This window comes from Pipra filicauda, unplaced genomic scaffold (assembly GCF_003945595.2).
Source record: "Pipra filicauda isolate LSUMZ 115617 unplaced genomic scaffold, ASM394559v2 scaffold10_size6260569_pilon, whole genome shotgun sequence".
Taxonomy (NCBI): Eukaryota; Metazoa; Chordata; class Aves; order Passeriformes; family Pipridae; genus Pipra; species Pipra filicauda.
In genome coordinates, this window is record NW_024103541.1 from 4,033,368 (window position 1) to 4,050,221 (window position 16,854).

The 16,854-nt window shown below is 40.5% G+C and overlaps 1 protein-coding gene across 3 annotated transcripts; it reads left to right on the top strand.

The window, feature by feature from the left end:
- The first annotated feature begins 172 nt into the window (after positions 1-172).
- On the top strand, positions 173-16,194 carry CUNH2orf76 (chromosome unknown C2orf76 homolog). Of its 3 annotated transcripts, XM_027723553.2 has the most exons (7): positions 176-271; positions 365-509; positions 1,751-1,903; positions 3,618-3,668; positions 7,050-7,087; positions 7,220-7,301; positions 10,272-12,947. In XM_027723553.2, the coding sequence occupies exons 3-7, from the start codon at positions 1,771-1,773 to the stop codon at positions 10,346-10,348; spliced, it is 381 nt and encodes a 126-aa protein (XP_027579354.1). In that variant the 5' UTR covers positions 176-271; positions 365-509; positions 1,751-1,770; the 3' UTR covers positions 10,349-12,947. The 3 variants fall into 3 exon arrangements, with proteins under 3 accessions (XP_039237970.1, XP_027579354.1, XP_039237968.1); XM_039382036.1 differs by lacking the exon at positions 10,272-12,947 and adding an exon at positions 15,466-16,194 and having other exon boundaries at positions 173-509; XM_039382034.1 differs by lacking the exons at positions 176-271; positions 365-509 and adding an exon at positions 913-1,042.
- The last annotated feature ends 660 nt before the right edge of the window (positions 16,195-16,854 follow it).

A 16,854-nucleotide genomic window follows, 5' to 3' on the forward strand; every position in this document is an offset into this window, starting at 1 on the left:
CACCCAGTGCACATGATTGGTTAGGCGGGTGAGGCGGTACCCGGAAGTGCCGGCGGGGAGCGGTAACAAGCGCAGTCGGGCGGGTGATGGGTGTGGGTTTGAGGGGTTGTGCTGGGGTGGGTCCCGGCGGGTCCCAGCCGTGCTGCGGGACGGGGGACGGGGGACGAAGGGTCCTTTCCACAACAGGAGTCTACCGCCAGCGCCTCTGACCTGCGCTGTTCTCCCTGCGGAGGCCCGGGGTAGTACCGGGTCCCAGCTCTACGCGCGATCGGTCTGTTCGTTCTGAGTAGTAGATGTGAAAATCGGCGATTTCTAGTTGTGCTCCCGAATCTATGCTCTTACAGTGTTTTTCCGTCCTGCTCAGGAGAAAGTGAATTGAATGCTGTGCCCTCCAGATCTCCAGCCCATGCGGAATAGCACCAAGAAAATATCCACCTTTGCTTTTGTGATGACCCGCCCTTAAGGGGAAGGGTCTCTGCAGCTGTTTAATATAAATCTAGTTATTTCAGGTGCGAAGTGTGCTTTTTGTTTGTTTGTTTGGCGCGTTTTATTTGTGTGTCACAGTTTATTTGCAATGGAATTGGAGCTCTGGGAATTATTAACCAAGAGGATGTAAAAGCAAGTTGCCCTGTGTTGTGGAAGGTCTGTGCCCTCGTTCTGCAGATAATACTTGAAGAAAATGTTGCTACTTTGCTTTGCCAAGATACAGCTAGAATAAATAGAGGAAAGGCTGGGATGTACCTGGATGCCTGCATGGTGATGGGGCACTTAAATAACCACCCCAGGAAAAAAAAGGCAAAAAATAAAAGACACACAAAAAGAACATAAAGGGATGAACTGGTGAGAGAATCCCTTGCAGGACTGGAGGTGGTGACTGAAATGGTTGCTCCAGGATGGGAGGTGCAGGGGTTGTGTTGTGCCCCTGCCTGATGTCACAGTACATGCACTGCAGCCTATGCTCCCTGCTGCTGTAGCCACAGCAGTTTACCATGTGACCAGGAAACAAGGTTGCTGAGGGATACCCAGCACCAAAAATAGAGAAGTGGGTTGGGGTAGGAAACAGTTATGTTTTCCTGTGGAGAGAAAGAACCCGACAGAACAACATGTGGGCTTGTTTGAAGAGGGGTTTGGGTTGATGAAGCCACTCTGTTGTAGGTTCTGCTCTCTTTTAAATTATTTAAGCCCTGTAGAGCCATTCTAGAGACCTACTATTATAGATGAAATCCCTTAATTATGTAGAACCGTACCAGGAGGATTATTTGTATGTGTATATGGGGGTGGTTTTTCCACTTTCTCTAGGGAGGTGAAAATGAGCATTGTGTGACAGCTTAGGCATTTTTCAGGGTATTACATTCTCTGCAACATAAGTACGTTAGAAAGGTTTTGTTCATATTAGCACATTCTTCTAGAGCACGAGGTTACTCACCCAGCAGGTGAAGTCACTTAAAACCCAAACAACATAATTGCATTTACCCACAACATTTTGCATGTGAAGTCTGATGTGGCACCAGGTGCAGATCATGGCACAGGTGCAGATCATGTGGTGTGCAGTATCAGTAATGTCCTGTTTGCTTTGAGACCTGGTTACTGCTTCTGTAGGAATAATAGGAGTGAAACCCTGAAAGACACAATGTTATTGAACTTCTTGCCATGCTTTAATCTTTGCATGAGGCCCAACCTGCACCTTTGTTTTCCAGCTGTGCCCATGCACAAAGGAAAGGCAATAATTCCTCTCTTTAATGTTTTCCAGGTGATTCAGAATTAATTCTCATGTCATCAGAGAGCTCAACTGTCACAGTTCGTCTGGTTCGCTCTTTTGAGCACCGGAATTTCAGACCTGTGGTGTACCATGGAGTTGCCTTGGATCAGACAGTAAAGGAGTTCATTACTTTCGTGAGGAAGGGTAGGGGGTGCTTGTCTTGTTCATTCGTTTCAGGCCCATGTGTTGCTGTCTCTGCCCAGGAAAGTGGAGGGGAGCAAATGAATGGGAATTCTGTGGCTTTGGTAGAGATGCCAGATTTGTGTTTACATCTCCTGTATGCTTTTCTCCCTTGGATGAAGGGTCTGGAGTTAATAAGAGCTTCTATGGTCAGTGTGCCATGCCTAAATTTGGATAGACTGCTCCCCCTGCCCAAACCCCGCGTTAAGTCCAAAAGGAACAAGGGCATTGGTGCATTTAGCTCAGTGCCTCAGGCTCCTTTCGTGGTGCTGTCAGGCAGATATTCACAAATTAATAGGAATAAATTAATAGAATTTAGAGAGCCTTTGATCCTAAGGAACTACACCAGTATGTGGAATGTGGGAATGCAAGTCTGTTTGCTATTTGTGAGAAGAGAGAATCTTGAGAAATTGTTTTTGACACTGTGAGGTCTTGCTATGCATGTTTGTTTCCGAGTTTCTGTCTCCATCTTAGGCTTTGTGGGCTCTCTGTTTTAGAAGCCTCATTGAAAGTGACAGTGAATGTAAAAGTTAATTAGTGCAGACCAGCCCACGCAGAGACTCAGCTGTTAGGGTGTTACCCTTGATGTTGCAGATGGATTTCCACACACCTAAATGGAGACATTCAAAGGGAACAGAATAACATCATTTGCTTTTTTCACATGAAGTCATCTTGAACAAGTCTTGAACTGTTGTAGATGATGACATTTGAGCAACTCCTAGGACAGTGCCCTGGGACTCATGGCTATATTGTGCTTTTGGTGACTTCCATACTTCTAGACAGTGATAGGGATGGCAAGATCTCAGGATGCTTTTAGAGGACTACGAGAACATATGGTACAAGAACATATGGTACAGAAGAAAATAAAAAACAATGCTGAGAAACTTGCTTTTGATGTGTGCAGTATTGCAACTCACAGTTGTTTGAGACAAAGCCAGTGCCTTGAACAAGACTTTTTGGAACCTCATTCCACAGAGGCATAGTGCTGTTCCTGGTCCAAAATTCATGTTCCTTGCTTTACTGTGATCTGTTTTGAAGGGGAAGTTTGAGATAAATTGTTAAAAGTAGTGGATGAAATCATGGTTTCAGCTGCTTTGCTGCCAAGCATTCCACAGGCCTTCCGAGGCCCTGGTTAAGTCCCTGGGTGTCACTGGGAACACTGGCACACAGGAAAGTGTCAGTGTTCTTGCAGTTACTTATGAGCTGTATCCTGTATACAGCTGGAGAGTTGATTTTCTACAGTTGGGCTTCTTTTTTTGTGGCTGGTTCTCATGACTGTGTTTACTGAATGATTCAGTTATGAATGACAGTTGTGAGCTGTTTGTATGAAGTAGAGAGAGATGCTATGCAAACCATTAAAAGGGTACTCCTGGCAGATTTCTGAAGGATCAGACTCCTGTGATCATATCCGAATTGCACTGACTCACTGTCCTCATGGGTTGTTTTGTTCAGAGGGACTTCATGCTCAAGTGAAGTTAATCACATATGGGGTAATGATAGAATCTGAGCCAAAGGTTGTGTTTTAGTATCGGATGCTCAACCAAGTCTCCTGTGTTGTGGATTTATTTTGATGTACAGGATGCATACACTGTGCATACACTGCACAATAATAGAAAATAAAATATTGGAAATAAAAAAGAGAGAACTTTGTTTTAACTTGGTGCTTTTATTTTAACAGATGTGTCTTCAAGAACAGGACTTCCTCCTCCCTTTAAAAATTACAAGTATGGTAGGTGTGGGTTTTTTTCCTTGTTTTAGTTACTGTAAAATGCACACATAAGCACTTTATACCAGTGCTTATACAATTTAAAAGATAACTATTGTGGAATACTCATGCTGGTGCCAGCTCTTGTGGCTGGGCTTATGGCACTGGGATCATGTCTGCAGAACTTGACCATTATTTTGAAGATCCATATTAATCTTTGAATTAGGCTGCATGTTATGCATTATTTGCTCTTGGGTACTGATGGTTTTTAGTATTAATTTTTTATTGTTTTTATAAGTGCCTTTTAACTTTTTCTTTGCCCTAATGAGCAGCTTGTGATCTCAAAACACTTTGAAATTGTAGCTCTCTATGTGCTTACGTACTTCAGTATCTATTTACTAATGGTGAAGTCAGAAAGGCTGGTGAAACGGGAGCTGAAGGCAGTAAGTAGAAAATGCTGAAGACTTTTATGCCTAAATAGTTTGCATTATATAAGAGAAGCAGGGGAACTTTGCTCAGAGAAGATATGAAAGCTCTTAAATACAAGTTGGTGGAATGAAATAGCCTAAACTTGGCACTTCTGAAAGTTCCTTTGGAGTTTTGCTGCAAGTGATCCTCTGTCTCTGATGGTCTTGGAGCTGACAGACTCCTTCCTCTACAGTGATTCAAGTAATTGAATAAGAAACCTACTCAGTACATGTGAATGGTAATAAACTCTCTTTGCCTATTTAAAAAAAAAATAAACCAAGGATTTCATTTTGTGCTCTTGCTGATGGTGAAGGAGATAGTGCAAAATGAAACCAGAAAAAGAGTTAGGGATTAAGATTGACGATATGCCAGTGGCAAGGACTTGAATGTTACTATTATTTTTAATATGTTACTTAACATCTAGGTAATTCTAAGTTTGAATTTGGAGATGCCCTTCTTTCCATCAGTGGCTTTGGCCAGATGAGGTGGTCCTGTCTAGAACTGCTGTTATCGGTTGTATTCCTGGTGTTGCCTATCCCTGCTGCTAGTTCTTTCATCTCTTGGAGATCAGTTTAGTTTTTCCCAAGGTATAAGTTGTGGCCGAGCACCTGACTGTGCCATGTGGGACTGAGCATAACTTTAAAACCTGCTACACCAGTTAGTGGGGGCCTACTTTTACTGGGATGGTGCTAGCTGCGTGAAAATTTTCACACAGGAAAATCAAAGCCAAGTTCCTCACCTTCCCCTCAGGCTGTGAATCATCCAGGTTCATGTTTTTGCCATCTCTGCTGTCTCTACACTGCTCCACTGTCTTTCTTGGATTTTTGTGAGAAAAGGACAGTGAGACTTTTGCATGAATAGTGCTTGTAAGAGTCAGATTTTTTCTTCTGCTTTGTTTGGCAGTGCCAGAAATCTCAGTTGGATTGGCTGTCTCTCACCTTGCCTGTTTCAGCTTCCTTCTCTCCAGAATTCAGCACTGCTTTGTTCTCTCAACATCGTATATAATGCCATCTCTTTTTTCCTTGTGGATTGGTGCTCTAACTCACATCTCAAAGATTCTGACTTTCATTTTCTCTTTGTTTCTTTAAACGCATAATTCTTGTCCTTGGTCTAGAGCTCTTCTCAGTCAATCATATCTTCCTACCCCATCATTGCCTTCTTTCCACTGGTGAGGGCAGTGAAGATAGTGCCATCTTGTCTCATAAGCTGCTTCTTAGTTTTATTTCTTTTCTCCTTGAATGTGGAGAAATATCGTAGATGTTTCACAGAATCAGACTTCAGAAAGTGATTTCTTATCTACTGTCGTGAAAGACCTATTAACAGAAACGACGAGATAAAAAATTGTCAATGTGATGGAGTGGAACTAAATGGGGATGAAATAGCAAAGGCTAGTGGGAGGACATAAGGCTTTAGCTAGGATAAGAAGAGACTGTAGTTTTATCTCTGTAACAGAGTTAGAGAAGCCATTTAATAGCTCGGATGAAGACAAGGAAAACTGCTGAGTGCCAGTTGTGGAGTTGTGAACAAGTGAAATTGAGACAATGGTTCAGGGAATGAAGACTAATGGGCTAAGACTAGAGAAAAGGGAATGTGGCAAGGTAGGCAGAGAAGCTTAAAACTGACAGGCAGAGACTGTGTTTTATTTGCTGTGGTAGAAAGGTTTCTTGATTGCAGTATGTTTTTTCTGTGGTTGCTTGGTCTTTTTGCAATGCTTCTATGCAAGATGGATCCTGGTAATTGCAATTTAATGTCTGTCTTGCTTCTTATGCCACAGTTATTACAACATACCAAGGCTGCCTTCTTAGTGACCTCTGTGGTGGGAATAGAGTAGTTTCTACCTTATGTAGTGTTTTAGATAGTGTCCAAAATGGGCCAGAGGCATATGGAAGCAAACTTCTGAGTGGGAATGTGATTTCTGTTATTCTGAACATCTGAATACTTACTCTTGGTAGTTTGTGAGTTGGTTTAGTCTATATTTAACTTTGTTGCATCCTTCTCTTACCAGACTATTTCGACACATAGTGTTCACTCAGTGCACAAACCCAAACTAGAAGAGAAAATGAACCAACAAGCAGAACTGGTTTTTCTTCTTTGCTGGGAAGGGATTGATGTATTACTCTGAATTTGTTCTAACACAGCAGCTTTGGAGTTTGATTATTATTTTTTTTTTAAATGCTGCATGGCTTTAAGTGCCGACTTCCATTCCCTCTGGATCCTTGCACTCATCCAGTGCCGACTTCCATTCCCTCTGGATCCTTGCACTCATCCAGTTGCTTCAGTGACCGCATTATTTTCCCCTTGTTTTCCCTTCTGTTAAAGCCCTGCCCACATTGCCAGAAGAAAATGGCACTTTCTTTTTTTTTTTTCTTTTCTTTTTAATAGCATAATTTCTAGAAGTACTACATTGCACAAACATATTAGAGATAAAAATTACTAAAGAGGATATAGCATTAAAAAGAGAAGAACCTGCATCTGTTAATGGAAGATGAACTTGCTTAACAAAATTTCTACCGTGGAAAATTTCAAGGATGATCTGAAGTGGTCAGGTTACTGTCTTAATCACTTGTTGCCTATCAGTGTAGCTTTAATAGTTGACAGTGCATAAATGCTGTTGGACCCGCCCCAATTACATGTGTAAAACCTGTTAAAACACCCTAAGTGGCATTTAAATTGATGTCTTTTGACTGACCATTGGGATGGTTATTAGTTATTGTAATTCAGACAGCTGACAGAAGCCCATTAGAATGTGGTACCTTAATGTTGCATTGACTGGTTTAAGGCTGTGGCTGCAGGACTGGGAGATTAAGATTGAATAAGCAAAATTGTTAGTAACAAAAGATTTTGAAGGTTCTGCCTTTGTTTTTTTTCCCTCAAGTACAACTTTGTGTTATCTGCTTATTAAGCCTTATTTTAGGAAAACACTGTATTTTCTTTCAGATACAATGAAGATTATTCACCAAGCACACAAATCTAAGGTAAGATTATTAGCTGTGTTCTTCCCCTTTTATGTGCTTTGATGCAGGGAGGTCTCTGCATTGTCAAACAAGACTTGGGCAGAGAAAATCAGTAAAAATTCTTATTTTGTATTCTGGTTCTCTGATTTGTAGACTGGTGAACTTGTAGTGAGTTTGGAAGATGATGACAAACTGATTCTGAAAGAAGACAGTACACTGAAAGCAGCTGGAGTAGGTAGGAGTACATTTGTATTGACTGGAGATGCTGTTCATTGTAGTTGCATTAAACTGATAACTGGCTGATTATGTTTGGATAGGCTGCCGAAAAGTAAATGCTATTCCTGATGCTCTTTACACGACTTCATAATTATTCAGGGAAGAATTATTCAAATCATTGGTCTGAGGGCAGCAGGTATCTGCACTCCAAATGTTCAGAATGCAAATTGTGATTTTTGGAGGGTATGCTTATAATTCTGCTGAGAGTAATTTTAAATGATTGACAGATAGGTTATTAGTATCGTGTCTGCTTAGTCTTATCAGTAACATTTAAACTGATGTTTTGGTTAGAAATGTAAGTAGTGGAACCAGGATGGAATAATGAAATAAGATTAGATTTGTTTAATGTGCTGCATACAGTGCCTGATAGTCAGATTGCTCAGGAAAGCTTGAGCAGTATCATTTAGAGAATGTGCTGAACATGGCAAAGAGTTGAAACTTGACCTGATTTCTCACATTTTGACAGGAGACTACATATAGGGCATGTCTTTTGGTAATAATGTAAAGAAATGTCTGTCATGATAAAATTGATAGTCCCTGGATGTCCTTTGGGCTTCTCATGAACGTGGCTGAATGACTTTGTGGCAGCAGGGTACTTAAGGGAAGTAGTTGCATTCCACCTTGATATGGACGTTTGCTCATTTCAATCTGATTTGCCTGGCTAGAACACATTAACTGCCTGTACCCTAAGTGCAGGGGCTTCACAGAGGAAGCCCCTTCCTGTTCCTGATGCCCACTGATGGCTCCCCAGCTACTGAATGATTTCTTTCTCATAGGTTTCTTGGCTCTTTCGTTTCCTGCCATTTACTTTCTGGTTTTATGTGGCTCGGGATGTCTCTTCAATGTTTTTCTCTGGGGTGAACTGCAACTGGTCTCAGTACACCTTTCCTAAAGGTCTTTGGGTGTTTCTATAATATGAATCATAGTTATTCTCTGCTTGTTTTTACTGAAGCAGGTATTTTTATCTGGAGGAAAAAAAAAAAGAAAGGAGGATTACTGGCACGTAAGCCTTATAGATTTGTAATTTAGTTAGCAGAGGAGTCATTTAAGCGTGATTTTTATCTACCTAAGAGGCAATACAGTTCAGGAGAGGGACTGATGGCAGTGCCAAATGTTGAATTAGAAACAACACTGTCAGAGCTGGCTTCTTTCAGAAAGGTATTGATAAATGTTTGTATATATTATCCCTCTTTGAAACTAGATTTGTAGCTACAGCAGTGAAACAGTTGGATGTTATCTCAAAAGAGGTGTCAAAACATCAGAATAACTGTTATAGAGAAACGAAATAGGAATAGACCAGCCTGTTCTGTGTCTCTGTGCAAAGGGAGAGGTGGTTTATTCAGGGCAGAAAATGATTTAAAGCTGCTTTTAATTATTTTCTTTTCTGAATAACTAACAGCAGTTAGTCATTAGTGTATAGAGGATATTAGTGATAGAAGAAGAAAACCCTTTCTTTGGAAAATGCCATGTGCCATTATGCCTTTTTGAATTTTCATATGTTCCAGCATATCTTGATGTGAAAATTATTTAAGTTAGGAATGAGTGAGGTCTTTGTAGTAAAATTTTGAAGATTTTACTTTTCCTCTTCAACTAGAAGTGGAAAAGAGTAAACCAGGAAAATGTATGATAGCATATACCAATGGTCCTCATTTTGTACAGTTTCTTTAAATCAGTAAGAAGATTTGAAATCTCCTATTGAGATATTACAGTTTTCCAACATCTAGTCTGGTCAAGATTTACCAGAATAAAACAGAGAATGGCCATTAGAAAACCTAGGAAATTCTGAGACATGCAGAACATTTTTTTGAAGCTGCAGTTCATTGCCCTTGGCACTATACAGGGTTGGGCTAGAGAGTTATAAATTATGAGGACATTAGATAAGTATCCTCAGGAAAGCCTCTGTGGTAGTGATTATTATTACAGTTATTATCTAGTCAGCAAAGTTCATACTTGCTTTTTTTTTTTTCAAGTAGGGTGTATGTTAATAAAGTGTTCAGTATTCATTGCAAACACTCTTGTCTGTTTTCTAGTTGAGATTCTAAAATCCCTTCTGCTCTTTTTTTTTTACAAGACAGGCAGACTTCATTAACTTAAGGTTTAATTTAAAAAAAGAATGTGGAACTTATTGGCTCAGCACCTTAAGAATTCCATGTTTAATAATTGTGAAGGCTTTCCATCAGATTTGTCTCTGTTCTGAATAAGTAATGTTGCTGACTTATTGTTTTAAAAGAGGAAGTCCTTGACCTACTGGGTTGAAAGAATTGTGACTGCTCTGAACCTTTGTGGGTCCTTTAGCTCTGCTATATCCCCTGTGAATAATTAGAGGTATTTGAAGGTATTGCTGGAGAAGCCAATTTGTGTCTTTCACTTTGCATATTGTTGAAGCCTCATGAATTAATCATCAGCAGGGCAAAAAATTAACTTCTTCAGACACATATTTTGATGGGTCATGAGGGAGAATGTAAAGTGATCTGTAAAATATTCTACTGATCCTCTAAGTATTAAATTATTATACCTACAGGCTAATTTAATGGGAAAAAAAGTTTCTTTTCCCCTTTCCTAACAGAAAAATGCACGAAAAAAGGAGTATATAATTCTTCATTATTTTCCTACCATTTGAAGGTGTTAGAAATGCAATGACTTAATTTGCTGGATGCTTATACAAACAATTCTGAAGACTGTTAAACAAATCTTGAGAGGTCTTGTGTACATATTTACTTCTATATGTTCATGTTCTTGGTAGTTTTGTTTGTTTGGGGTGTTTTTTAACAAGGTTACCTGACATCTTTAATACTGGAGTCTTTTTTGCAAAGATATGAGAAGGAAAAGTGTGTGGAGAGTTATAATTGTCTTCTAAGATTCTCAATAGCTGGCTGTTGGGTGGTTCATTTACCGGTGTGCTAAATATTTAATTTTTTATTCGTTCCAGCAAATGAGACGGAATTAGCATTCTTCTGTGGGGAAGATTACAGGAACTACAGAGCTAATCCTGTTTCAGCCTGGTGAAGATCCCAAGAGATTGTTTTGTTTTCCCATACCTGTTGTAAATTTCCCTTATTCTGCTTAATGAGATTTTTCTTAAAGATCAATAAATCCTAGAGGGTTGCTTTGCAAGCAGTGCAATTCCCTTACAATAGAAATTAATTTCTGTCAATATGCCTCGACTGAGAGAAGGAAAACTGGGGGACATAAATTACTTTTTTCTTTCTCACTTCTCTCTTTCCTTTGCTTGGCTCTTATGTTTCAGGCATGCCATCTCTGACCTGTGACACACGTTCTTGGTGTGATCCTACAGCAGAGAGTAGCTGCATATGGAGATTATACAATGCACAATAAGATCCCATCACAGTACTAACTTCTAATGAAAATGAAGCAAAACCTCCTTCAGTTAAATGAAAAGTTTTATGACCAAATCACTAGGTATTTTAAAGAGCTTGAGAAGAGAATGTCTCTGTTTCTCAAGTCGTAGCTTTACTTCTCTCATTTTATGTTTGGTCTCTTTTGTTTAAGTAGTGCAGACTGGCAAGTGTTTCATGCTTTTCACTGGTGAATGCTTTCCATTATCCTGTCTTCCAGCCCTCTTTAGCATGCTGAAAGGGACAGATGACTGTCGGGAGGCTTTTGTGTTCAGGACCAGCTCACTTTAATTTGTGGAGACACCTTCATGCAGAGGTAGCAACTCGAGTTCTGCCAGAACATCAGTGTGCCTAAGTAGGAATTGGGCATTTTTCCAAACGGAGTGAAAGCTCATGGTTTCAGTTTTATTCTTAAAACCCGAATCATTGCATTTTTGTGAGGAGAGGCCCAGTCTGTGAGCCACATGTCTTCAAGACTGGAATTGATTGCTTTCTGCTTTCCATGAGCCAAATACTCTGTTGCTATGTGTTTGTTCTTGGTAATTCCAGTCTTTTCTACTACAGGAACCAAATAAAGAATAATAGAAAATAGTCATGCATTCAAGAAAGTACCTTTAGATAGATACCACTTATGAAATGCTTTTTAGGGGATATCAAGATGGGACATTATGCCTTTGAGCCTCTCTTCACTGAAATAGGAATGATGCTGGCTCTCTGCCTTAGCAGGTTTTTTGGGCATAGGCTCTGCTAAATCAAATGAGACCTCACATGCAGTTGCTGTACCCTACACATGTACCCTCAGCTTTGTGTGAGACCTGACAATACCATTTCCACAAGAGACTTTCTGGAGAAGTAAACTTATAGTTTTCTGGAACTTTGATTATTTTTTTTTTAATTGACGTGATACTGAAAGGAGATGTGTGATTTCCAAAGTATCTAAAAAAAAAATTTCCCTTTAATTTAGATGCAGGACCAAAGAACCCTCCACGTATTGTTCCCACCTTGTTTTCTTCATCCTTTGTGACAACTCTCTGGTTTAGACTGTTTCTGTAGCTGGTGTTACTCACCAACAGCTTTGCTTCAGAGTTTTATTCTCTTCTGAAAGTACTCTAACACTTTTTCAACTGTGATTAAAAGGGTGAGTGTACCTTTGTCTTTTAAGGAGGAGTCTTGTGTCACTGAAGTCACCTGTATTCTTTTGGGATTTAGACGCTGTTATGCATGCCCTGATGAATTTATGAGAACTTACCTCTTACCTCCTCTTTCTGTCCAGCCAGCCTCTCTGTTGCTGGTACCTGCTCTCCAAATATGTGCCCATGTCTCATCTACCTTCTTACACAGTCTGTTGTGTTTGCAGATTTATCTGGCTAATACAGATTTGTACTCATCTTCTCAGGCAGTTTAAGGTAATGCATTGCACTCCAGCTTTGTTCAGTCAAATTTACAATAATGAAGGTAACTTTGTAAGGATATATGGTGTACTGGAGAGATCAATGTCTCAGACTGGCCTGCCAAGGCATCTGGATGGTGTCAGTCAGCACACTCAGGCTTTCAGACTGCTTTCAGGCTGAGCAAACACTGCCATTCTTTTCCCCCTGTTCTCGGGATTTGAATTTGGTCTCCAGCCCTTTCAGACAGATTTGGATTGGTTTTGTGATCCTTTTTTCCTAAGGCATTTGTGTTTGAAAGAGTCACCACATTTTAACAACTGTTCTTTCTGGGCTTGTACAGTTCCAAACTTTCAGTGCCACTTTGAGTGCGGCACAGTGGAAGAGGGATTCTACAGCATCAGTGAGAAAAACCGTAAATGTTCTAATGCATATATTCAAGAATGATGTGCCTGGCACTCCAGATTAGCTTCTCTTTCCAAGGGAAGAGTTAAACTACTGCTTTGTGAACTCAGTTCGCTCTGGCAATGGCACTTCATTGGCTCCTTTCTCCAGCAGCACAGTAGAGCCTTTTGTAAAGCTCTCAATGGCCATACTTGTAAACTGGTTTCTTCCTGAGGTGTTTTTCTACTGTGTTGTTGTAGTTTGTTTTTTTTTAATTGGACCTTTATAATGCTCCTTTCAAGTAAACCCCACAGATAACCACTGAGAACATGTCAAGATATATGCTGTTCTAACATTTGTTGGTGGGATATGGTATAAGCCTTGTGTCAAAGTAGATTTCATTCCAGGATTGTTTAGTACTGAATGAAAACTGAACACTGGCTAATAAATTAGTAAAGACTGGGATGTCTTTGCCCACATGGTTGTGAAATCCTCTTTCTGTTGAAGGAAATCAGAGTTGGTGCCGTGGTTTTTTTATCCTGGCAGAGGCCATGAACTGCATTGGTTTACAGTTGCTTTTAATCAAAGCTGTAGTGGGGTAAGTCATACAGCTTTGCTAGTGTTCTTAGACATTGTGGAGTTAATAAGGATTCATCTTTCAGTGTGATGTCCTTGGAACCTTTCACTTTTTTTTTTTTTTTTTTTTTTAAAAAAAAAAGAACAATATCCAGAGAGGATGCTGAAATAAGATAAAATTTCCCCTGGGTTATAGCACTGTAGCAAGGAAAGGTAGCTAAACTAAAACCCCAGGGTGTAGTGTGGGGCTTGGTTGTTGCTTGGAGAAAAAAATCACTTAAGAGGGACTGGAGCTTTGGTTAAGAGGTGTGAAAGAATAGCTGCTAAAGAGAGCAAGTTAGAAAAGGAAGTCATGAAAGGAAAGTCATGAAGAGGAAGACGTAAAGGTGTAACTGAATAAACATGCAAAATGTGAATTGTGCAACACCCTTGGTGCAGAGATACTGAAGTAATGCTGCTTTTTATAGCACTAAAGGTATAAAAATGGTGCTTTTTAATAATTTTTGGAATCGAACTCATGAACTGCTGGAACAGGCATCGGTTTTTTCCTGGCTTTGTCACATTATACTTTCTGCATCCAACAGTGTTGTCTGCTTTTCTGTCCAGGGGTAATTATGTTGCCTCTTGAAGAAGCAACAGTTAAGAAAACTGCTGACATGGACAGCTGAGTTAAATGTTGACAGTTACCAATGGTTTAAAGGAGCCCTCAAAGATCTGACATGCAACCACAGTTACAGTTGGGGAACTGCTTTATCTGATGCAAACATTCTGTCTTAAAGGTGAGCCACAGATATGTTGTAAGCTGTGGTGGCTTCTCCCTGGGAGTATTCAACACATCCCCTGATAAACCTGTATTTAAAAATGAGCTTGAAAGTAACAGTTCAAGAGTTATTACAGCCACGATGGGACATCTGTGGGTCCTGTCCTCAGAAGATAATAGCCAGAGAAATCCTGAGTGTCCAGAGATCAAGGAGGAAAAACCAGAACATGTGATACTCATTCTTGGTCTCCTATGACTGATGGGATCCTGGCTTCAGAGCACAGCAGACAGCTGGAGGCATTACAAATGCCTAAGGCAAGTGCACACTTTTGCTTATTGAACTGTTTGTACTGAGCCCAGTCTTCCTGGTTGGCACCTGATCCTCCTTCCATGACTTCCTTTTCATAGTACTATTTGACACAGATTTGCAAATGATTAATGAGTCCCGGAACACGCCCAGTAGACAACTTTGCTACTTTTCATTTTATTGACTTTTCTCTACTCTCTGTTTCCTATTGAGTTACAGAAACAGACACACCTTTGAGTGTTTCCTCAACCACTTCCCTTTGCTTCTTGCTGCCACCTCTGCTGATTTGCAGTGCTTTAATGGTTGGGTTTGCACCTCGTCTGATATGCAATAGCAGCATTTCCCATGGCAGTGAATGTACATTTTTAAAAATTTATTCATGAAGAAATATGCTTTGAAATGAGGAGGAGAGTTTTTCTACACTGTCACTATTAGTGCACAACAAAGGATCCTTTCTTCCTTTTGCAGAAGGAATTGCATAGGACAGCACTGCCCCACTGGTCAGTGGAAACAAAAATGTTTTTATCATAATGCTTTGTATCGTGGAAGGAAATGAAGAAGTTACATCAGGAATGCAAACAAAAAAAAAGGGCAGTGAAAAGCCAAGACCCATTGCCATGATCTGTCTTTGCCTGCAGAGAAAGCCACCAGATGTCAGCACAGCCTGTTCTTTCCTTCTCCAGAACCTCTGCAAGCCGAGAAATGTGTCATGTTTATGAAAAGTGCTTATCTGTGAATTAGTTTTGCCTGTGAAGTCTGTGCTAGGGCTCTGGTGATGAAAGCTGAATCTTTCCTTGCAGAAACTATTTCTTTTTATATTAAAATCAAAAAGCGGCAAATTGAACTGGTATCAGCACTTAAATTCCTCTTGTTAGAGAGCATCCTTTGCGGAGCCAGTTCCCAGCGTATCTAAATCTTTGCATGCTGTGAGGAGGCATTTGCAGAACATTCATTTGAAGAATTGTCTGGAAAAGATCAGTGCTAATTTGCTGAGGTTTTGTAAAGTAGATTTTAAGTGTGCCTATTTTTTTTTAACACAAGGAGAACCATCCGGAACAGACACACGTGCAAAGCAGAGCAAAACATCTTCAGCAACACAGCTTAAACACATAACAAATGTATCCTCCATGCTTCTCACCCTAAGCTCCTGCTATTTCTTCCTTGTAGTGCAAGGGCTAAAGAGAACCTGTGATGAGCTGAGGTGGGATATGAGTTTCAGAGCCCAAACCCAAGCACTGTGCACAGCTTTGTGCTGTCAGTGATTGAAGTGTGCATAGATACTGCCTAGTAAAAAGAGTAAATTTGAATTTTTGCACAGGGACAAGGTGAGATTTGTGTTGCTTTCCTTGCAGCAGCTTGCAGATGCCAGGGAGACATCGAAGAGAGGGAAGTTACAGCAGCAGGTAAAGCCTGGGTAATGTAACTACTTCCTTCTGTTTTGGGCTGCTTGTTCCTTTCTTCTATCCTCATTGCACTAGTGTCATGCTACAGGTTTACCACAGGTTGCTGTGCATGAGAACTCCTTATCAGTTCCACACCATCACTATAACCCTCAAACAGTGTTCACACTCTGGAGGTGGTGCATGAGAGATTGCAGCTGTGCAGTCTTGTGCTGTTTGCAGAGGAAGGCCGGTGTACCTGGGTGCTGCCAGCATGGTGTACAGGTTGTTTGGTGTTATTTTTGCTTCTCTTCCTTCTGTACCAGGAATGTCAGCAAGTACTGTTAGAACTGCTGCTGTCTGCTCTCATTTCACATCCTGGGAAGGTCTAATTCTGCTTTCCAACTTGAAGCCCAGGGATTATATTCTTTAAGGACAATTTGGGAAGCCCCCTCTCTTCAGTGAACTATGATTTTTAAAATGGAAGGTGTGGTGTTTTCAAGACTACTTTTGGGTGTCGGTCTCTTCCTCCAAGTTATGAGTGACAGGACAAGAGGAAATATCCTGAAGTTGCAGCAGAGGAGGTTGTGAAGCATTGGAACAGGCTGTCTGGGGAAGTGGTGGAGACACCAATCCTGGAGGTATTTAAAAGACATGTAGATGTGTCACTTGGGGATGTGGTTTAGTGGTGGGCTTGGCAGTGCTGGGTTAATGGTTGGACTCGATGACCTTAAAAGTCTTTTTCAACCTAAATTCTATGATTCTATGATTGTGTACCTCCAACAAGGAGAGCATCAGTTTGTTTTACAGTCAAAGCAGCAATCTAGCTCTGAGAGCCTCACATCCTAGCAGTTACTGTTATGGCCATTTCTTCACACTATTCCCCTGCCCCATCCCTCCCAAATAGAATAAAACTGGTTTTGCAGAAAACAGACTTGAATCTTGCCCAGCAACTTTGTTTTCTAGAGCACTGAATGGGACAGCTACATAAAGGCAGACATCTGATTGTAGACAGCTCTTTAAGCCAGCAGGCTGCCATGCAGCAGCAGCAGCTGAAGGTAGCTAATTGCAGATCAGATATGGGAAACAGATAACCAGAGTAACTAACCAGCTGAACAGCAGCTGTAGTGGGTCCTCCAGTGCTGAGGTTTCTAAATCTAAAGCAGATTATCTTTCTAAGAGGACCACACTAGTGTCACTTTAGGTCTTTGAAAGGTTTCAGTAATAGTATGGCTTGTAATATGTGATCTTCCTGGCTGGACACACACAATGCTTATTTTTAGTCTTTGATTATGAATGTCCTGCACATGCTCTGCTAACAAGAACTGTCCCTAATCATAGATGGTATCTCGCTGCTGTATA

Coding starts and splice junctions, on each gene's coding strand:
- CUNH2orf76 (XM_027723553.2), top strand. CDS start 1,771: ATGTCATCAGAGAGCTCAACTGTCACAGTTCGTCTGGTTCGCTCTTTT. Junction 1,904..3,617: donor CATTACTTTCGTGAGGAAGG/GTAGGGGGTGCT, acceptor TTATTTTAACAG/ATGTGTCTTCAAGAACAGGA. Junction 3,669..7,049: donor CTTTAAAAATTACAAGTATG/GTAGGTGTGGGT, acceptor ATTTTCTTTCAG/ATACAATGAAGATTATTCAC.